At 38.2% G+C, this 22,847-nt stretch overlaps 1 protein-coding gene across 1 annotated transcript; it reads left to right on the top strand.

Moving 5' to 3' along the window:
- On the top strand, positions 1–17,724 carry capns1b (calpain, small subunit 1 b). The gene is made up of 11 exons (XM_041811925.1): positions 1–158; positions 2,434–2,488; positions 2,626–2,662; positions 3,123–3,215; positions 13,149–13,206; positions 13,298–13,362; positions 15,622–15,690; positions 15,813–15,891; positions 15,971–16,087; positions 17,193–17,251; positions 17,392–17,724. Exons 2-11 carry the CDS (start codon positions 2,442–2,444, stop codon positions 17,416–17,418), a joined length of 651 nt encoding a protein of 216 aa, XP_041667859.1. The 5' UTR covers positions 1–158; positions 2,434–2,441; the 3' UTR covers positions 17,419–17,724.
- Positions 17,725–22,847: the final 5,123 nt, after the last annotated feature.

The following is a 22,847-nucleotide window of genomic DNA, read 5'->3' on the forward strand; positions in this document are numbered from 1 at the left end:
CTTTCTGCACAACTGGTTCTGTGGACTCTGGTAGAGGGAGTGCCATCCTTCAGTCTGAGTGTCTTCCCTCCTTCTCTCTCAGTCTGTCAGTGTGTCTTTCGCTCTCTTGGCCTCTCCCTGTGAGTCTCTCCTCTCCTCTCCTTAAAGCTGAGCTTTTGGTAAGTAGCACTAAAACCTTCCTTTTGTCGTGTTTTTGATGTTTTCAGAGCGTAGTAGCAGGTCTGTGTTGTGTTCAGGGACCTGTTGCTGTGTTGTGCTGTTTTATTAACCCTGTTTATGTGGAGGTGAAGGTTTTTGCATATCCGCCGTGTCTCCAGTGGTGGAAAACCACCAGAAAGTCAGTCATTTGGTCGAGCTGCTTTCAAAGTCTGACTTGACTCAAAGTAAACTAGGAGTGGCCCTAAAGGTGCGTCTGTAAACCGAGTCAGTGTTGCTCTGTTCACTCATTAACACATGAATATTTAAAGGTCAGATACACTGACATCCTCTAATACAGTAACAGAAGAACTAAGAACAGTAACGTCTGAAATATACTCCTTTACTAACAGGTAAAGCCCAGCAGATGAAAGATTCTCATTATTCTGCTTTACTGGCCATGTAGGCTTACACAACAAGGAATGTGACTGGTTAGCTTTGCTCTCAGTGTGCAGGAATAAAACATTTAATGCAAAAATAAATAAACTTTAACAAAAGATTTAGATATATCAGCTATTGTAGGTATTATTTCCAAGTCTGTGTGCATTGATAGTGTGGTTGCTAAATGTGCAAAGATGCTGACTAGACATGATCAGAAGTATGGACCATGCAGGGATGTGTGCAGATGTACATGAGGGAGGTGAGATCATTTAAGACAGTTGATATAAGATGAAGGATTTTACCACAGAGAGCCCTCTTACAGCATTTCAGTTACAGTGAAAAGATCATATCAGTTATCAGTTAGAATATAATGTGTTGTTATAGTATTGGCACTTGGTATCTAATCAGGTTTTATGCACGTAGCTGGTAAAAACAAAACTGTTCCTATGGAGTTTTCTGATTTTAATTTGATCTTTTGTATATGTCTTATGTTATGGAAAGCACTCTCTAATGTCTGTTTTGAAAAGTGTCTTATAAATACTGTTATTATTATTATTATTATTATTACCATCATAGTATGGTAAATATATGAGCTAGTGCAAATGTGCAGTGAGGTGAGGCATTTTACCACAGTGAGATTTTTTACAGTATTTGAGATACATTGAAGTCAGTCACAGACAGTCCAGGATATTTTACATTAAACAGGTCAAAGGTGCTTTTATAATGGAAATTCTATTTTCATTACTAGTTGTTTGGGATGTTGGCGCCACAGAGATTATAGCCACTTCACTTTTTCCACAAACTGAACTGTGACCTCTGTGAACACCCATCGACAACAAAAACAACAGCAATTATGACGAGAAAAATAATAAAAATAATGATAATAGAGATAATAATTAAAATAAAAATAATAAAAGTAACAATAATGATAATAATAATAATGACGATAATGATAAAAATGTTGATGATAATAATAATAATATTTATAATAATAAAATGATAATAATAAAAGTAACAATAATGATAATAATAATAATGATGACAATAATAATAGTGATAATACGATAATAATAATAATATTAATAATAGTAAGGAAAATAATAATTATAATAATAAAAATGATAATGATAATAATAATGATGATATTAATAATGATGATGGTATTAATACTAATAATAAAAGGATAATAATAACATAATATTGATCACTATTATAATTATCAATAATAAAATTGATAATTATAATAAAAATAATAATAATAATGATGGTAATAGAAATAAAAATATAATGATAAAATAATAATGATAGTGATACTAATAAAATAATGATTATAATAAAAATGATAATGATAATTATACTAATAAAATAATAATAATAATGATAGTGATACTAATAAAATAATAATGATAATAATATTTATATTAATAAAATAATAATACTGATAAAAATGATGATAATAATAATAATGATAACTATAATAAAATAAAAATGATAATAAAAATAATAATGATAATAATAAAATTATAATAATACTAATAAAATGGTAATAATGATAATAATGATAATGATATCAATAAAATAATAATAATGATAATCATAATAATAATAATAATAATAATAGTAAAGATGATAACAATTAATAATGATAATAATAATGAAAATGATAATGATATAATCATGATGATCATGACAATAATAATTATGATAATATAACAATGATGTCGATATAAAATAGTTACAACCATAATGATTATCAAAAATAACATTAATAGAAATAATAATAATAATAATGACTGACTGTCATTCAGGATCCATGTTACTTACATGTCTGCATGTTTCTGTCTTCTTGTCTCACAGATGCCACCATGTTTCTAGCAAAGAACCTGCTCTGTGGAATCATCAAAGTTGTCACGTGAGATGATTTTTCCTCCATCTTTGATCGAGCTAGGCTAACAGTTTCCACCTGTCCACAGTCTTTGTGCTAAGCTAGGCTATCTTTGGATGGATCACCTGAAGGCTGCTGTCTGACCTTTGTTTTTTGTCCAACAGTGACATCGACCCTTCACAGTTCATCCCTTCAGACCCTGTAAGTACCAAACACCTGGAAACGCTCTGATTTAAACCTGAAGAAGCAGCTGCAGGACTTCCTGTGTTCTTTCTAGTCTAAATAGTTATAACAGAAAAGAAAGGAACTTTTACTGTTGTCAGCAGATCAGAGTCAACTTTGGATTAGCAGACTTGTCCTGTTCTTTAGCCTGATTTGTGCACCGTGTAGACAGACAGCACCATGTGCAATAGAAAGCTTTATGATGTATATATGAAGCTTTTAAATTTTTTATAATGTGATAAACTTTTCTACAAAATTCCCAGCCATCACAGAATATTGGAAAGTATATTTATCACATTCCAAGTGTTGTGCACACAGAAAGACCTCTGGTTTGAGAGCCTGAAATATGTCTGTTGAGAACCCAAATCCAGATTTAATGAGCTAGCAAACACTGAGTGCAGTCAGATCTAACAAGAGCTCCTTATGTCTGTGTTTGCAGCCTCCCACTCGCAGACCGCTCAACTTCGAACAGGCTCACGAGAACGATGAGGAGAAACAGTTCCGGAGGGTTTTCCATCAGCTTGCTGGAGATGTGAGTCCACACAGTCATGTTTGATTCAGTTTGTCCTCCTGTGTTTGCCAGCAGACTCCAGCTGACCCTGAAACTAAAGATTTATGTCAGGAAATGATCTGCTCTCAATCCTCGTTTGCACCACAGACATTTATCCTGCTTATATTTATTATAATGGAGCTCGTTACAGATGGACGGCATTTTTCCAGTCAAAGCCTTCATAATGTGTCAAGTCGTGGCTCCTTATTTGCCAAAGAAGTTATTTACCATTCTGAGGCGGCTTTGAAATGTGGCGGAGCCAGTCGTCTCTCAACTGGACGGTCAGGGTTTGATGTCCAGCTCCACATGTGGACGTGTCTTTGAGCTGCTTCAGATAGGTGCATGGTGTCTGCGTAACCACTGTACCACAGACTGATTTTCATTTTGGCATGCTTGTTAACAAGTGGGAACTTTAAGACTGCCTGTGTCTCATGCACAGAGTCAAGAGGTTAAAAGGCTGGCTAATCTCTTAACCATAGCAGAGAGGAAAAGGCTAAATAGAGAGTCATAATTAGCTTGTTTAAGCAGATATGTATGTTCACATCAGTAGAATACGTTTGCACTGACAAAGGACACAAGATAAAATCATAAGCTTGATAAAGTTGTTCTGTCGCTGGAGCTTTCAGCTCAACACCTGTAGAATTTGTCACAGTATGATTACACTTAAAGGTACAGTACACCTGAATGTAAACAATTGTTTTATTTTTATTCACTTAGAATAAGCATTTCATCCATGCATAGGGACTTTTTACCTCTTGCATGTTTCTACAGTGCCATATAAGGGACCAAATAACAGTTGTGCATTTTTCCAAAATTCCCGTGGTTGCTACGGTTTTCATCAGAAGTGAGCATCACAGACTAGAATCTGACTGTTTTATGTTGCTAATATCCCCCGATTTTATCCACTGCACCTTTAATCATGTCCTGCTGCTGCTGCAGGCTAACTTTAACTTTGAATTAGGGCTGTCATGATTGATCCCATTAATTACGATCAATCAAGGTCTCGAATTAGTGCACAAATATTGTTTATTTATTATCAAAAGCCACATAAATTTTATTCATTAATGTCTCTTCTAGCTATAAAACAAATTTCACATAGTTCTGATGAATGCTGTCGGACAAGTTAATCCTAGAGGGACCACAGGAAATGGCAAAATTTCACACATTTTTTTAAAATTGCAGACTTCCAGTTGGGAATTCACCATGATGATAGGAAACTATTTTGTGGGTATTAAGAAGCTGAATATGTGTACTGAATTTCATTCCTGTAGGTGAAACAGTGTCTTGGGGCTGTGTTTTTTTGTGAGTTTAGGGGGTGCTATTGAGCCAATTTCCCACACTCATATTGGGTACCTATAAAATATCAAGAATTCCTGCAGGCCACATGTCCATGCCAATTTTCATGAGTTTTCGTGCATGTTCAGATACTCAAAAGTCCAGTCAGCTGTGTAAAATAATAAGAATTATCCTAAGGATTTCAACAGGGTCCTCGCACCCTCAGTGCTTGGGCCCTAACAACATATCAGTCAGAAGAGACACATTGAATAGATAAAGAATTGTTTAATAATGAGTGACATGGAAATGAAATTAACTTGACAGAATTTCTTTGGCACATGGACTGTATGGGGAGCTTCTGAGATCAAGGACTGACTGATCCGAGCGACAGCAGAATAAATACCCCATAGAGTCCAGATGCTGGTGGTAGTAGCTTGAAGGGCTACAGATGTTTAGGACTTGATGGCTCATGATTCTGCAGGCAGGCGGTGATTGGGGCAGTGGAGGGTCACGTGAAACGTCAGCATGAAAGAACTGAGGAAGAGAGAGAGGCATATTTAAAATGGAGAGCATAACGATGATTGGCTAACGATGAGGGAGAGATGTCATGCTATTGGTCAGATAAGGCAGCTGATGTCCCGGTGACATACCACAGACTGTTAAAGCCCACAGACAATGACGTCCCCATGTGAGACAGATTCAGCAATTAATAGCAGACAATAAGTGATGGCGAAAGAGTGTAATAATTAGAGAGGACTAAGACTGAAAATGTGAATCCATAGTCTTCCTGACTGAACTTACGCTAGAGCATAGCCCGGTTTAAGTTCAAAACTCTGATGTTTGTAATATTAAAAACATTAAAAACATTTTTTTTTTCATCTTCTACATGCAGTTTACATTTACTTGAAGGGGATTTTCAAAGCATTGAATATGTTAATAAAGAGCAATGACTTTATACAACTTTTTGCATTATTTTTTGATATAAGATTTTAATCAGTTGTCACATTAAGGTTGTAAGTGACACATAAATAACAGTAAAAAAATGCACAAAAATATCTTTTCCAGCTTCTTTTACATCAAATTTTCAATCAAGATCAGACCTGAATCTCTGATGTTTGAAGCCTATTTTTTTTCTTCACACTACACGCAAATTGATTTCCTCGATTATCACAGCCTTGAAAATGTAAACAATGAGCAACAACTTTGATTTTTATGCATTATTTTTCCTTAATTGCAAGATTGTAACAAATTTTTACACTCAGGGGGTTCATGCTGAAAATGAAGACCAAACATAACTAACAATAAAAATGCTACACCTTAAAAAAATCATCAATTTTTAAATCAAATTTATAGCTGATCATACATATCAAATATTTATTTATTTTTTTCAACCCTTTAAATGCTAGTTTAAATGCAAAAAAAAATCCTGATTGTTGTTACATAAAAAAATACAAAAAATGTTTTTTATATATATATATATATACTACATGCAAATTGGATTCCTTGAAGGGGAATTTTACAGCTTTGACTATGTTAATAAGGAGTGACAACTTTGATTTTTATGCATTTTTTTTGCATTATTATTTTTTAAATAATTGTTCGCACCCCTATAGGAACCCAGGGAAAAGAAAACCATTTCCCTTATGCCAGATATGTGCGCTTTGGCAGCATCCAAACCAAAAACTGTCTGAAAAATGTTAACACAAAAAAATCATTATTTAGCACTGTCATTTTATTTTAAGAGCCATATTCACTCCATAAAAGTGAAGCGACACATAAAATAACTCACTGCATGATGATTACAAGCGCTTTGCATCTGCATTTAACACACACCACTCCAACAGTGATAAAACAGTTAGGATTATTGATGATTACTCCAGGTAGTGTATGGCATCTTACCTGTAAGTAGCACCTTGAACAGGTTGATGAAGAATGCAGAGGAGCATCTGAATGTAATTTAGTAAAGCTCTGTGGCCTACAGTCTGGCACAGCTGTCTAGATCACTAACGTGTGGCAGCAGGATGTGTGATGTAATAATAGTAGGCTCACTCATCCCTACTCTAATCATGTTTTCTCCAATCTGGCACCACTGGCTGGTTTAACCATCTGATGTGACCACAGGTCTCACAGTAAAACCTCAGAGGCTTTGTTCTCTCCTTTTACGGGTTGTTTACGTCTCCTCTCTTCAGTCTGTTCACAGACTTCTGACCTGGTCTCATTAAATCACTGACAGAGAGAGAGAGAGAGAGAGACGGTACATTTTCAGGTGGTTAATGTCTAAAAGCTGCACAGCTCCTCTTCAAATCAGCTCACACTACGTTATAATTAATGTAATTCACAGGGCACACAGTGGGCTTTATATTCAATCAATAAGTCGGTTATTATATTTACCTGTAATCTGAATACAGCCCTCATTCCAAAAAAGTTGGCGCGCTGTCCAAAAGGAATAAAAAACAGAAGTCAGTGATTTTTAAATCTCATTTTATTCACAATAGAACATGAACAACACATCAGACATTAAACTGAGACTTATTAACATTTCAGGAAAAATATGAGCTCATTTTGATTTAACAGCAGCAAAAAATCTCAAAAAAGTAGGGACAGGCCAGGATGACCAATGTGTAGCATCCCCTCTTTTTTAACGACAGCCTGTAAACACCTGAAAAGTGAGGAGACCAGATGATGATGTTATAGGAGAGGAGTGTTGTCCCATTCTTTCTGATGTAGGATTTGAGCTGCTCAAAAGTGCAGCAAATGTATTCTATTAGTGAAAAGTCTGGACTAGGGCTGAACGATTTTGGAAAATAATTGAATTGCGATTTTTTTCCCCCCAATATTGTGATTTGATACGTGATTATTCTTTAACTTTCTTTATTCCTAAACAAGGGCTGAACACTTCATTAAAGATATCACATCCTGATGATTTGACCTGTATTGTCAATTGGATATGAATTATTTCATTAAAGGGTTTTTGTCATTCTCATATTTAATAAGAAAAAATGCAAAAATGAAGAAGGTAGGGTTTTTTATTGACTATTGTAAAAAAAATTGGCACTTGAATGATTGCATGATATGTCATGCATAACATCTCTGCTGCAAAATAAAACCTTTGAAACTGGTAATTTTAACAAAAATTTTAGGTCAAAGAGATATTGCACCATTTGCGATTTGAAAATTGCAGCAGGCTATGTTGTGATTTAATCTAATATTCTATTAAATGCCCAGCCCTAGTCTGGACTGCAGGCCAACCATTTCAGGACCTGGACTCTTCTCCCGTGAAGCCATGCTGTTGTGATGGATGTGGTATGTGGTTTAGCTGATAGAGACATTGTCTGGATGGGAGCATATGTTGCTCTGAAACCTCTCTCTACTTTCAGCATTGATAGTTCCTTTCCAGATGTAAGAGCTGCCCACGCCATAGGCACTAATGCAACCCCATACCATCAGAGATACAGGCTTTAGGACTGAGCCAGGAGAACAAGCTAGATGCTCCCTCTCCTCTTTAGTCCTCAGGACGCAGGATCCTTAGTTTCCAAAATGAATTCCATATTTCATCTGACCACAGAACAGTTTTCCATGTTGTCTCAGTCCATGTTAGATGACCTCTGGCTCAGAGAAGATCGTGGTGTTTCTGGATCCTGTTCACATCTGGCTTCTTCTTAGTTTGATCCAGCTTAACCTGTCATTGGTGGATGGCACAGCAAACCAACACTGTTGGGTTCAGATGATCGTTAGAATGTTAGGGATAGATGAAATTAAAGTAAAATAAAAAAAATGACAAAGTTCATTAAAAGAAAAATAATATGACAAACATGAAAATTAAATAAAAACACAATTAAAAGAAATTCAAAAGTGAATAAATACATTTAATTTTTTCAATTAAATAAAAAACAAAAAATATTTTTTAATATATCAAATTTAAAAGTAATTAAATAATATAAATATATGTGTGTGTGTGTGTGTGTGTGTGGGGGGGGGGGGTGGGTGTGTGTGTGTGTGTTTATTTAAAAATCAAAAGAGATTGATAAAAGTTTATTAAGGCCCAGCTTTTTTTCAGTGAAGTCTGAATTCTTCACTCAGGTTTCCTGTTTCTTTGCTGTTTTTATGGAGTACTGATTCTGTATTTTTGTGAAGTTGTAGACACTGCTGCGTTTGGGCTTTTGTTGTTGATTACTGTCATCATCCCTCTCAGTTAGGTGACCTTACACATTCTAGCATGCTTCACATTCTAATGGAACTATGTGTGTTATGTGGTTCTAAGCTCCAGCCTTTCTGGAGTGTGAGGAATCGTTTACTTAACCCCACCCTCTGACTGACACACCTTGTTCTTTTAGGTCCTCAGTCATAAAGGGTAAAGTGATGCAAAGCTTGGACCTAAGACAGTTGGACTTGGTTTTAGGTGTTGGACCACTTGAAGGCCTTAAAAAAAGTCCAGTCGAGGCATGGATGGCGCCCCTTGTATGCCCCTGCATGTCACCCCCACTCTATCCAGGCCTGACCACAGAATTGTCTGGGTCCCTGACAAACCAAGAGCCCCCATCCCCAGCTGTGATTTATCGATGATAGTGCATGTGTGATCAGTACCATTGGTGTTAGCATCCTGGCTAACAGTTCATCATTCAGGAGCTGAAGAAGAAGTCAATCTACTATTAGTTCTGGCTTTTAACCTCTTTTAATCACCTTTTCAACCAATGTTTACCACTTTTATTGGCCACTTTTCATCAGTTGTGCACATTTTTTCTGCCACTTTATCAATTTTAAAACCATTTTGCCTCTTTTAACCAATTTTCCTAATTTCTACCCATTTTTGCCTGTTAACCCTTGTTCCACTTTCAACAAATTTTCACCAGTTTGAACACATTTTGGCCTTTTTTAATCCTATTTCACCCATTCTGTTACATTCAAGTCATTTTGCCACTTTTTGAACCCTTTCCATCCCTTTTTTCTGCCCATTTTTCCTCCATTAACCCATTTTTGCCTCTTTTAGCCCCTTTTCCCCATTTTGTCTGCCTGTTTTTACAATTTTTAAGCCACTTTCGTGACTTTCTGCCTTTTTATTTTTCCATGTTTAACCCCTTTTTGCCACCTCTAAGCCATTTTTATTCTGTTTTAAGGAAAGAGGTTTACATTTTGAATAAAACTATATATTACAGCATAATTAGATTAATCAATGATTTATTGTTTTGGTAAAGGTGGTTGTTATTCAGGTAAAAAAGAAATCAAATATTGTTGTCACAGCTTAGGGCCTCTTAGCACAGGGCCCCTGAAATCTCTCCCCTTTATCTCCCTTATTGGCGGCCTTGGCTTAACATCCCAGTTTCTGACTCTATCCACTGTCTCCTTCAATTATAAAGGCATAAAATGCCCAAAATGAATCTTTAAGACAAAGAAAGAAAAGGGCCCAAGTGCCTTTGGATCAAGCGAGATGTTGAAACTGTCACTCTCTCACTGAAACATTGACCTGATTTCAAACATCTTCTCTTCCAGCTGAAGTGTGGTTGTTGATCTCCTTTTTGTCCGTGAATCTGTCCGTCTGTCTCTCTGCTGCTAACCTGATCCCTCACCACACCTGTCTGCCTGCTGGCGGCTGCATTCCTAACTCCACCCTCCTCTGTCTCATCCGTCCTCTCACTGCCGTTGTCGTTCGTCTCGTATGCCATCAGGCCAGACTGGTTCTGTAGCCTCCAAATATCAAATTCATACCTGTCCTGAAAACTAACAACAGCAAATTCAGTCAGAAGTTTAACTGAATATTTGGTGTATTATTTACATTTGTATTCTGCCACCTTCATTGTTCAATCGTCTGTTTTCAGTGGTGGTTTGGACGAAAGATCCTCACTCTCATCAGATCTCAACTGGTTTTTATCTGCCCCCTTTCTGATCCTGATGTTTTTTGCATATTTATCACACTTAAATGTTTAGAATCATCAAACCAATTTTAGTATCTCACAGAGACAACCCAAGTAAATAGAAAATGCAGTTTCTAAATGATGAGTTTATTTATTAAGGGGACTGTTAAATCATGAATTAACTGTGATTAGCCCCAGTTCTTGGAAAGCTGAGTTCAGTTTCACTGGCCACACCCAGGCCTGATTACCACCAGATTAGCTGAATGAAGAAATCCCTTAAATAGAAGCTGTCAGACAAAGTGAAGTAGGCTACAGGATCTCAGAAAGAAATTCAAGAACAAATGAGGAACAAAGTGATTGAAATCTATCAGTCTGGAAAAAGTTACAAAGACATTTCCAAGGCTTTGTGGCTCCAGTGAACCACGGTCAGAGCCATTATCCACAAATGGAGAAAACTGTGAACAGTGGTGAACCTTTCCAGGAGTGGTCGGCCAACCAAAATAACTCCAAGAGTGCAATGATGAGTCATCCAGGAGGTCACAGAAAAACCCAGAACCACATCCAAAGACCTGCAGGTCTCACTGGCCTCAGGTAAGGTCAGAGTTCATGACTCAACAATCAGAAAGACACTGGATAACAATGGCATCATGGGAGAGTTCCAAGGCCAAAACCACTGCTGGCAAAAAAGAACACAGAGGCTCGTCTCACATTTGCCCAGAAAAATCCTGATGATCCCCAAGAATTCTGGAGAAAAATTCTGAGGACTGACCAGGCAAACGTTGAACTTTCATGCCAACAGTCAAACATGGTGGTGGCAGTGTGATGGTCTGGGGCTGCTTTGCTGCTTCAGGACCTGGACCACTTGCTGTGATTGATGGAACCATGAATTCTGCTGTCTACCAGAAAATCCTGAAGGCCAACGTCCGGCCATCAGTTCATGACCTCAAGCGCTCTTGGGTTATGCAGCTGGACAACAACCTGAAACACACCAGCAAGTCCGCTTCTGAATGGCTCAAGAAAAAAAGATGAAAGTGTTGGGGTGGCCAAGTCAAAGTCCGGACTGAAATCCAACTGAGATGCTGTAGTGTGACCTTAATCAGGCCGTTCATGCTGGAAAACCTTCCGATATGGCTGAGTTAAAAAAAATTCCTCCACAGCGATGAGAAAGACTCATCACCCGTTATCACAAACGCTTGATTTCAGTTATTCCTGCCAAGGATGGAACAACCAGTTATTAGGTTCAGGGGAAATTACTTTTTCACACAGGGACAGATAGGGTTGGATTTTTAAAAAGGCCCCATGTTTAAGAAGACAGACTCTCCCACTGAATATCTGCAAATGTGCCATGGACTGAGGTCTCCTTTCAGGTTCTGTTTTTTGGAACTTTACTCATGGCCACAGACGGGTTCCTACTCTCCTTTCAGCCTCTCAGCTGAGTTTAAAATGCTTTTTTCTATCACAGATAAACACTGCACCAGTTTACTGTATCCTCTGCTAACATGTGGAAACATCAGTGCTGGCTGCAGGGCGTTGGAGACGAGAGACGTTCGCGCTGCATTCCTGCCATTGTCTGGCAGGGAGGCTCATGCCTCACAGGCGTTGTACTGTTTGTGTGTAGTTGTGTGTGTGTGTGTGTGTTTTCTGACTCATCAGAGGGTGTGAGCACAAGTTAAACCAGAACTGAGCCGGCTGTCAGTGGGTGGATTTTTCTGCAACAGCACTCAGAGAATGAAGATGATGATGGTGTTGTAGTAAAATAAGGACCCACCCACCAGACTGTGCTCCAGCTGGGTGGGGTCATGAGGTTAAGGTGGAGACTGCTGGCTGTTCTTTCTGGAAACTTCCTGTGACTTTTTAAAGGTACAGACCTGCTTCTTCTGTAGGGTTAGGGCTGTCTCATTTCAAATGCTTCCTTGAATATGGCCAACAAAGTTCACCAGATAGACCATTTCACATATCCATTGGAGAAGTGCAAAAACGTCTCTGTCAAGAGAAGTTTTCAGTGTGTCTCTTGCTCTTGTCTTAATACAGTAAAGAGATGTGGTCCAGTTCTAAAAAACCTGCTGCTTTACTAAAGCTACATCTGAGCAAATCGCTGCACCAGCAGCTATCCTATGCCAGCTTACAGCACAGTTAAACCCCTCTGTAACTACCGCAAACTCAGGCAAAAGCAGGTCAGGAGAACAGGAAATCACCTTTACGCCATGAAATGGTTTCAGCGTGGTTGTTTTCTTTGTTTTCATAAAGAAATGTCCAGTTCTGATAACAAGCCGAGCGAATTGCTCCACCTCCGTCTCCTCAAATGCCACTGATTGGCCAGACCTTGCTGACACAACTGCTCGAGATTGAAAATTTTCAAGATGGATTAATCTGGTGGCAAAGATGTAGTCTGGCCAATACACCAGGTTACAACAATGCACCCTTCTTTCCATTTGCAACAGAGGATCCATCCAGAGCATCCTTTATGATCACATCGATGCACCACAGAAATGACCCCCAGCTTAAAGAGCTCTGAAATGGCTTAAAATAAAACAAGAAAAGCCTTTGGTCCAGAGATAGCGCGGCATTACTTCACAGTGTTTAGAGGAAATCAGAGAGTTGTTATAAGCTCATTTGTTCCAGCAGTGAGTCAGACTGAAAAAATATAAAAGAGCATAAAAAGGAAACAGATTCAGCCGTAGTGAGTCACATTCAGATCAGCTGTGACTCACTGGATGTTCGGGGCTTCCTCTGTGGAGAAAAAAGCAGCCATCCACCCGGCTGATCTCTGTATTTCTGTGTGCTTTAACAGGATATGGAGGTGAGCCCCAATGAGCTAATGAACATCCTCAACAAAATCCTCTCCAAACGTGAGTCTGCTTCACTGATTTCAGACTTTTTTTGGAGGTCTAGAAACTACAACCTCACACCTTTACATCTTTTTGTGTTTGATTGTTTCAGATTCAGGCCTGAAGACAGACGGTTTCAGCATCGAGTCCTGCAGGAGCATGGTGGCCGTCATGGATGTATCCTTCAGTGAATTGAACCAGTGAACTAAAGTCCCATTCACACATCCTGGACCCTTCCTGAAGTTTCTGAGCTGTTTAATGTATAAATGCAAACAGATTATTTTTCACCCATGATTTTTCTTGACAACCCCCTAAAGCAGGGGTGTCGAACTCAAGGCCCGGGGGGCCAAATCCGGCCCGTGGAACAATTTAATCCAGCCAGCAAGATCATATGATATTTCTGCTATAACTGGCCCATCAGTATGCAGATTTCCTCAAGTATAAAAATGTCAACTCCCTTTCTTAATACAGAATTGAATTCCGTTAAAGTAGGCAGAAAAATCTACAGAAAGTGACAAAAAATGAGTTATAAAGGGAAAAAATAGGCAGAAATTGGCAAAAATGATTTAAAAGTTACAAAAACAGTTAGAAGAAGATGTGGGAATGGGTTACAAATTGCAAAATCAATTTAAAGTGGGGAAAATTTGCAAAAACATAGGGAGAATGTGGCTAAATGGGTAAAAATAGGCATGAAAAGTGTTGAAAATGGGTTAATAATTGCATAAATTGGGTTGATTGGGGCAAAACTGGGTTAAGAGGCAAAAATTAGATGACAAGTGGCAAAAACTAGGCAGTAAAAAAAGTGGAAAGGGCTTAAAAATGACACAAATGGGCAAAGTTGATGGTGAAATATGGCTAAAAATGGACAGATAAAGTAATAAAAATGGCTTAAAAGTGGTCAAAGATGGTAGAAAATGTGGTAAAATACAAATATTTGGTAGCCAAAAAGGGTATAATATCAAATAGGAGTAGAAGTGGCAGAAATTGGCAAAGTAATTAATTTGGGTTAATAACGGCAAAAATGGGTTAACAGAGGCAAAAAAATAAGCAGAAAGTGCCAATAATAATTTAAAAGTGACAAAAACAGGTAGGAGAGGGTGTGGACAGGGGTTACAAGTGGTAAAAAATGGATATTGGGTGGTGATAATGGAGAAAAAATAGTTACATGTGGTTAAAATAAACAAAAATAAGGAAGAAATATGTTGAAAATGGGTTAAAGCTTGCAAAAGTTGGGTAACGGGCATAAACATGGGTTAAGAGAAAAAAAATGCACATTAAAAAGTGGTGAAGAAGGTTAAAAAAATGACACAAATGGCCATGGTAAATAGTGAGCTGTGGCTAAAAATGAAAAAAAATGGACAGATAAAGTAATTAAAATGGCTTAAAACTAGTAGAAATTGGCAGAAAATGTGGTACTAAAATATATAAGGTAGCCAAAAGGGGTATAAAGTCAAAAAAGGGATAGAAATGGCAGAAATTGGCAGAAGAACTGGTGAAATGGGGTTAATGATGGCAAAAATGGATTAACAGAGAAAAAAAATAGGCAGAAATTATTTTTAAAAATAGTGAAATAATAAAAAAAAATAGTGAAATGTGACTAAAATGAGTAAAAATAGGCATTAAAAATGGTTTAAAATGGGATAGTAATTCTAAAAACGGTGTTAATGGGTAGAGATGGGTTAAAAGGCAAAAAAGCAGGCAGAAATTGGCAAAAACAGGTAGAAAATGTGGTGAAAAGGGGTCAAGAGAGACAAAAAAAGAGATAATATAGTCAACAGTCAATTTGATTGGCAAAATGGGATAAAAGTGGCTAAAATGGTGTACAGAATTTTATTTTTTTTTAATGATAAAATTGTGTTTAAAGTGGCAGAATAAGCGGGAGAAAAAGTGATGAAAAGGTGTTCAAACAGGCAAAAATGAGTCAAAAGGCCCCAAATTGATGAAAAAATGTTTCACCAAGACTGGCACTAACCACTGATTGATTCATGAATAAATCTCAGCTGGGGGGCTTTTTCTGAGTCTATCAGGGCTCCAGACATTTCTGTGGGCAGGCCTGCTAACAGCAGCCATCGTTAGTGTGGCTCTATTCCCTGCATGCTGGTAATAGTTAATAACTTAGAGCTACCTGTTTAACAGCTTTTCTCCCTCACGTTGTCACAATCATGCTTTTAAAGGACACGCTGATGTAGCAGATCAATCTTGTTGTGTAGGGTGAGTCGGATCTAAGAGCTGGCTGTTTTTGTGAGCATCAGGAGATGGCTGACGTTTAAGAGGAGGTTTCCATTTGTCATATTAAAGACTAGAAAAAATAGACTGAGCTGATGTTAATGATTCAGATCCCTAATAACAGCCAAACCCATCACCTAAAGGGCTGTTGCAGGATTCTTGTGTTCTCAGCTCTGGTTACCATGTTTGACTTTGACTCGCCCCCTTCAGAGTGACAGCACGGGAAAACTGGGCTTCCATGAGTTCAAATACCTGTGGAACAACATCAAGAGGTGGCAGGTCAGCTCAAACTCCATATTTTTAAAGATTAAATCTAAATAGATAAAAGTGGATGGTTGAAACTCTAAAATGTTTTCGGGTCTTTTCTGATATTTGTGTGTCTGTTTGGTTATTGTCTCCAGGGAATCTATCTGTCCCATGATGCCGATGGTTCAGGTGTGATCTGCTCTAGAGAGCTGCCACATGCCTTCAAGGCTGCAGGTGAGTAGGCTGCTCTGTGTGGAAGTGCTGGCTCCATCACTCTCAGGTGTAAAGGTTCACACTGATCGTGTTTGTGCAGGTTTCCCTCTCAATGACCAGCTCTTTAAGATGATTATCCGGCGCTACAGTGATGAGCACAGCGACATGGACTTCGATAACTTCATCGGCTGCCTGGTGCGACTGGACGCCATGTGCAGTGAGTCTCTCTCTCCTCTCTGTTTTGACCTGATTTACTGATGCATGCACTGTAGACCAGGGGTGTCTGAACTGGGGTCTAACCTGAGGGCCTAACAGGGACAATATTTAACCATAAAATGTCAACCTTATTTTCACCAGAAATGAATTATGGGGGTAAAAACTTGGCACTGATGATAAATGATTTTGTGATTAAAAGGTGAACATGATAAGTTAAAAACTCAAAAACTGAGATAAAAGTCAAATTCATAAGTTTAAAAGGTAAAAACATGACATTTAAAGTTAAAATATGTTTTTAAAAGGCAAAATATGAGATAGAATATTGAAACCATAATTTTAAAAGTCAAAAACTGAGATAAAATTCAAAATCATAATTTTTAACAGTCAAAATATGAGGTAAACATTGAAATCATGAGTTTCAAATGTCTAAATATGAAATAAAATTAAAATCATGCATTTTAAGGTAAAAATACTAGAAAAAAGTTAAAATTAGAAGTTGAAAAAAGTCAAAATGTGACATAAAAGTCAAAATCATGACTTTAAAAGGTAAAAAAACTGAGATAAAATTAAAAACCATGCATTTTTAAGGTAAAAAAATGAGATAAAAGTTAAAGTTAGGAGTTGACAAAGGTCAAAACGTGAGATAAAGGTCAATATCATGATTTTAAAAGGTCTGAATAGGTTTTGAAAATTAAATGTATTAATCTAAAAGGTGAATATATGAGATAAAAAGTCAAACTTATGGGATGTAAAGGTTAAAATTTGAAATAAAAAGTCAAAACCATAACTTTTAGTCATAACTGTGAGATGCAAAATGGAAAATACAGAGAAAACATGAATTTCTTACCCGTGTTCTTGACTTTTTATCAAATAATTATAACAGCACATATATATAACAACATAACGGGCCGCATTTGGCCCCCGGGCCTTGAGTTTGACACTTGTGCTGTAGACCCTCAAATAAAGATCTGTAGTTAGTTTAGTTCAGAGCTGATGTGTCTGCTAATCTGCATCAGAACATCTTACATTCAAAGGTAAACACTAAATATGCTCTTCTCTGTGGGACAGTGACTGATATCTGTTTTTGTGTTTGATTTTATTTTTAGGAGCCTTTAAGACTCTGGACAAGGACAACAGCGGCTCTATCGAGCTCGACGTCAAGGAGGTAAAACAGTTATTATCTTTCTATAAATGCTTCATTATTTCTTAGACTGCCACCCTTTTTTTACTCAGAAAGAAAACAGGGCTGTTGAACAATGGGCTAGATATGAAACTATGAAATCTTTTCCTGTTTGTGTCCCTCAGTGGCTCCAGCTGACGATGTACTCATAAAGAACCAGAAACCTTCTTCTCTTCTTTCATCTCATTCCACCTTTGTGAGCTTTCGGATGTGCAATAGTGGCTGAAACCTGCCGTCTTCATGCAAACAGGACCAAACATCAGCATAAAGCAAGATAGCCAACAGGGACCAAAGTGCTGCTGCTGCACTGTCCTGCTGCTGCCAGGCAGAGGCGCTACAACATCCCTATGTTACAGATCTCTTTGTTTAATGTTCAACTAAAATTTTTAACAGTTTTTAATGAGGCTGGAACTGTTTTTTAAATTGACTCTGAATTTTTAAAAGAATAAAACAATACAGCCGACTTTAAAACAGTGTTTGGTGCTTCTTTTGGAGGGAAACATTCCTTATTAATATTTGTATTAACCTTTTAAAGCAGTGTTACTCAACCCTGCTCAACCAAAAAGCCAGATTGTTTTTAAATACCTTTACAAGAGTCACAATCTAAGTGGTGAAAAGTGGCAAAAACAGCTTGAAGAAGCAATAACAATGAGTTAAAAGTGGCATTAATGGCCAAAAAGCAGCAAAAAATGGGTGAAGAGGGGCGAACATGGGGAGAAAAGGTGAAACAATGGTCAGAAAGTAGCAAAAATGGGTGAGTAGTGACAGAGATCTACAATCAATCGTTTGTCATCGTCATAATATGTAACAATGAAATTTCATTCAGAGCATTTATACACTGCATAGTAATAAGTGCAAAAATGGTGCAGTCCCTTAAGTCACTTAAACCCCTGCCGTGTAAAATTAGCACACTATACACAGTACTATACAGCAAATTATTCAGTGCAGGCACAAATGTAAACAACAGTAACAGTGGTACTGCAGCATATAGAGGGCATTTCAACACACAGAGGGAACACAGTCAATTGAGTGATGTTTTGATTAATGCAACAATGCAAAGTCCAGTTCACAGCTATAACAGTGGGGAATGGTGAGTGTTTCTGGATGGGGCAGAGAGAGGAGGGGGACAACCTTTAGCTGTGCACCAGTCTGGTGGTTTAGGCCCATACAGACCTGTACCTTCTACCTGAGGGCAGCAGGTGGAATAGGTGATATGCCGGGTGGTGTTGATCATGCCTGATGTTGTACACTTTCCTCAGACAGTGGGTGGTGTAGATGGTACTGATCTCTGGAAGAGTAGTCCCAATGATCTTCCCTGCTGTTTTTACCACCTGTTGGAGTGTCTGCTGATCAGCCTTAGTGCAGCTGGAAAACCACACTAAAAATCCATAGGTTAAAACACTGCTGATGGCACAGTTGTAAAAGTTCACCATCAGCTGCTTTGGGATTTGGGGTGTTAATGCTCCAGGACAGGTCCTCCGACATGTTTACTCCCAGGTAAAATTAGTCACTCCCTCCACCACTTCACTGCCGATGGAAAGCAGAGAGTGGTTTTGTTGTCTGTTTCTGCGAAAAATACACAATAATTTCCTTGGTCCTCTTGATGCTAAGAACCAAGTTATTGTTGCCACACCATGCTGTTAAATGTTGCACCTCAGTCCCGTATGGTGTCTCGTTGTTGTTGAAGATGAGGCCAAGGAATGCGGGGTCGTCGGCAAATTTGACTATGAGATTTGTTGGAGAGGAGGCGTAGCAGTCGTGTGTACAGGGTGTAGAGCAGTGGGCTGAGCACACATCCTTGGGGGGCCCCGGTGTTCGTGAGGAGTAAAGAGCAGGTGGCCCGCCAACTCTCACACTGTGTGCGGTTAGTTAGAAAGTCCATAATCCGGTTGCAGAGGGTGTTGTTTAGTCCCGGGTTAAAGAGTTTGGCCCGGAGTTTGTAGGGCCGGATTGTGTTGAAGGCCAAGCTGAAGTGGACGAAGATCAGTCTCGCATAGGTGTTTTTGTGCTCTAGATGTTCCAGCAGTGTATGGAGCACAATGGCGATGGCGTCCTTGGTCAACCTGTTCTCCCTGTATGCAAATTGGTATAGGTCCACTGTAGATGGTATTGCTCCTTTAATGTGTTTGATGACCAGTCTCTCCAGGCATTTAGCAGGTATGGAAGTGAGTGCCACAGGTCTATAGTCATTTAGACATTCGACTGTTTGGGGATGGGCACTGTTGAGGCTGCCTCGAAGCTTGCTGGGACCCATGCTGTGCACGGCGACAGGTTGAAGATGGAGGTGAAGGTGGCCGTTTACTCAGCTGCGCAGCCTTGCAGGACCCGGCCCAGCACTCCATCTGGTCCAGCGGCCTTTCTGGTGTTGATGCTGTGGAGGGCGAGTCTCACCTCGTTTGTGCTCAGGACTGGGGCAGTGTCAGTCGAGGGGAGGGGAGGCAGTGCTGGGTCAGTGTTCTCCCGGTCAAAACGGGCATAAAAGTAATTTAAGTCCTCGGCTAAGGTGGGGTCCACTGAGGTAGATGTAGGTCTGTTCTTATAGTCCATAATAGCCTTGATGCCCTCCCATACCTGCCTGGGGTTTGTGGAGCTAGCAAATTTAGCCTTAGTATGCCTTTTGTAGTGTAATTTGGCAGTACAGATGCCCTTCTGCAATTCAGTCCTGGCTGTGCTGTAAGCGACGGGGTCCCCAGATCTAAAAGCTCTATTCCTATCTCGGATTAGTTGTTTTACGCTTTGTGTCATCCAAGGTTTTTGATTTGGTGACACATTAACTTGTTTCCATAATGTAATGTTCTCCACACAAAAGTTGATGTAGTTTAAAATAGTTGTGGTGTGGGGCGCGCTGGTAGTCAAGTGGTTAGGGCACGCACCATGTACGCAGGCAGCCCGGGTTCGAATCCGGCCTGTCGCACCATTTCCTGCATGTCTCTCCCCGCTCTCTTCCCTGTTTCCAAACCTATCCACTGTCCTCCTATCTCTAATAAAGGCACAAAAAAGCCCAAAAATAAATCTTAAATAAATAAATAAAAATAGTTGTGGTGTATTCGACCAGAGATGAGTTACAGGTGGCCAAAAATGGCCCAAAATTGGCAAAAAAAATGAGTGAAAAGCGACTACAATAGGCAAAAGCAGTGAAGAGAGGCAAAAATGGGCAAAAATAGGAAACGAGTGGTATTTAATGGCAAAAGGATGCTTACATGGGCAAAATAATCATGTAAAAGTGGCAAAAATGGGCCAGAAAAATGGGAAAAGGTGGTATTTAATGGCAAAAGGATGCTTTAGAGGGTGAAAAGTAGCAAAAAATAGGGAAAAGTGGCAAGAAGAAGTGGCAACTAAAAAAAGCACTCAGAGAGCACAGACCTCCGCTTTTAGCCCTATCTCCCAATAGTGAAGAATCCTTTAAAAACATTCCTGGATCCAGACGGTGATCCGGATCACTCCCAAAATCTAATTCACCGATTACTCCCTCCCTGGTGGGGTGGAGACACAGTGAGGCAAAGCATTGGCTTCGCTACATGTGGAAGTCATGGCAGAGGATGAATATTCCTCTATTCCTCCCAGCATTGTGAGTATTCTCGCTACAATTCGCTGTCTTTCTCTCTGTTATGCTCCCACTTGTCTACTCGACCAGGCATGTGTCTTTCAAACTCTATAAACTCCAAAACTTTGAATAAGTTACTCATGTCCGCAATCTCGTGGTGTAAAGTGGTAAGAGTGCAGACCTCCACCATTAGCATTATCTCCCAATAGTACAGAATCCTTTAAAAAATTTCCTGGATCCAGACAGAGATCTGGATCACTCCCAAAATCTAATCAGTTCTTCCATATGCCATTTCTGACATTTCCTGAAAATGTAATGAAAATCCGTCCATTACTTTTTGAGTTATGTTGCTAAAAAATGAACAAACAAACAAAAATCAAACAAACAAACAAACGAAACGAATGAATACATAACCTCCTTGGCAGAGGTAAAAATGGGCAAATAAGTCAGAAAAAGTGGTATTTAATAGCAACAGGTAGCTTAAATGGGCAAAAAATTGTGAAAAAGGGCAGGAAAAAAAGATAAAGGGGGTATTTAAATGGCAAAAGGTAGCTGAAATGGGTGAAAAGTGGCAAAAAAAATGATGAAAAAAGGGCAAAAAGTTTTCCTTTTTTAAGGTTTTCTGGGGGCATAATATTTAAGATTAAGACATAAAAGAGCCGCATGTGGCTCCAGAGCCACACGTTGAGTATCACTGATTTGGCCTTGTGCATTATATTTGATGTGCTAACTTTTGGGACTTCAGCATCCTGAGTGAAACCATCTTTCCCTTTAAAAACCAGATAAATAACAGCAGGGACCTGCAGTGCACAGACAGTCCACCAGGGGGCAGCCGCTCTGTAGGCTCCTCATAGAGGACACACAGTGATAGTGTAGAGTCACTGTCACAGATGAAGAGAAGAAGGAAAACACTTAAATCCTTTCTGATGGTTTAACAGGATTAAAGTAACTCAAAATTGTTTTAAATCTATGTCTAAAATCACAAGCATACTAATAATAATAATGTAAATAAGCACAGCTTTCTCATGGCCGTCTATAATGCTTCATAACAGTAATCGTGACTGATATTATTGCAGAAAAATGAAAAAGAAATGTAAACTGCTAGGGGTGTCAAACCCAATCACAGCAGGGTCCGGATTCTGGATTTAAGTCTAACCTGAGATCCTAACAGGGACAACATTCAGCCACAATCTAACAACCTCATTTTGACCAGTAATAAAAAAATAATAATAAAAAAACAGCACTGATGATAAATCATTCGGAAATTCAAAAAAGTAAAAGTAATAAGTTTAAAGGCTCAAATCTGAGATAAAAATTCCAACTTATTAGTTCAAAAGATCAGAACACGATATTAAAAATAGAAAAATTATGTTTTTAAAGAGCAAATATATGCCGAGAAAGTTGAAATCATAAGTTTGAAAGGTCAAAATCTGAGATCAATTGTAAAATCATGAGTTTAAAAGTCAAAATATGACTTAGTTTTAAATTGTAAGTCTGATAGGTCAAAATATGGGGTTAAAAAGCCAAAATTAGGAGTTGAGAAAGTTAAAATATGAGCTAGAATTCAAAACAATGACTTAAAAAGTTAAAAATGTGATTTAAATTTAAAATTGGGAGTCTAAAAGGTCAATTTATGATATTAAAGGTAAAAATTATGAATTTGAAATGTCAAAATATGAGAAAAAAGTTGAAATCATGAGTTTAAAAGCCATAATTTGGGATTTAAAAGCCAAACCACAGAGTTTAAAAGGTCAAAATATGACTTAAAATTTCAAATTGTGAATCTAAGAGATAAAAATGTGACATATAAAGTCCAAATTATTAGTTGAAAAGGTCAAAAGTCAAAAAAAGTCAAGTCATAAGTCAAAATCATAAGTTTGAGTCATAATTTTGAGGTGCAAAACTGAAAATATGAAATAAAACACAATTTCTTTCCCCACATTCTTGACCCTTTGTGAGATCTTTCCTTCTCTTTACTTTTTCAGGTTTTTCTGGCTTAACAACGATGTTTTAAATAATCAGGTTGAAGTTTACATT

This window comes from Cheilinus undulatus, linkage group 2 (assembly GCF_018320785.1).
Source record: "Cheilinus undulatus linkage group 2, ASM1832078v1, whole genome shotgun sequence".
Lineage (NCBI taxonomy): Eukaryota > Metazoa > Chordata > Actinopteri > Labriformes > Labridae > Cheilinus > Cheilinus undulatus.

Excerpts from the sequence above, each read along its gene's own strand:
- capns1b (XM_041811925.1), top strand. The coding sequence starts at position 2,442 with ATGTTTCTAGCAAAGAACCTGCTCTGTGGAATCATCAAAGTTGTCAC. Across the intron at positions 2,663-3,122 it reads AGTTCATCCCTTCAGACCCT|CCTCCCACTCGCAGACCGCT; the intron begins GTAAGTACCAAA and ends CTGTGTTTGCAG. Across the intron at positions 15,691-15,812 it reads ACAACATCAAGAGGTGGCAG|GGAATCTATCTGTCCCATGA; the intron begins GTCAGCTCAAAC and ends TATTGTCTCCAG.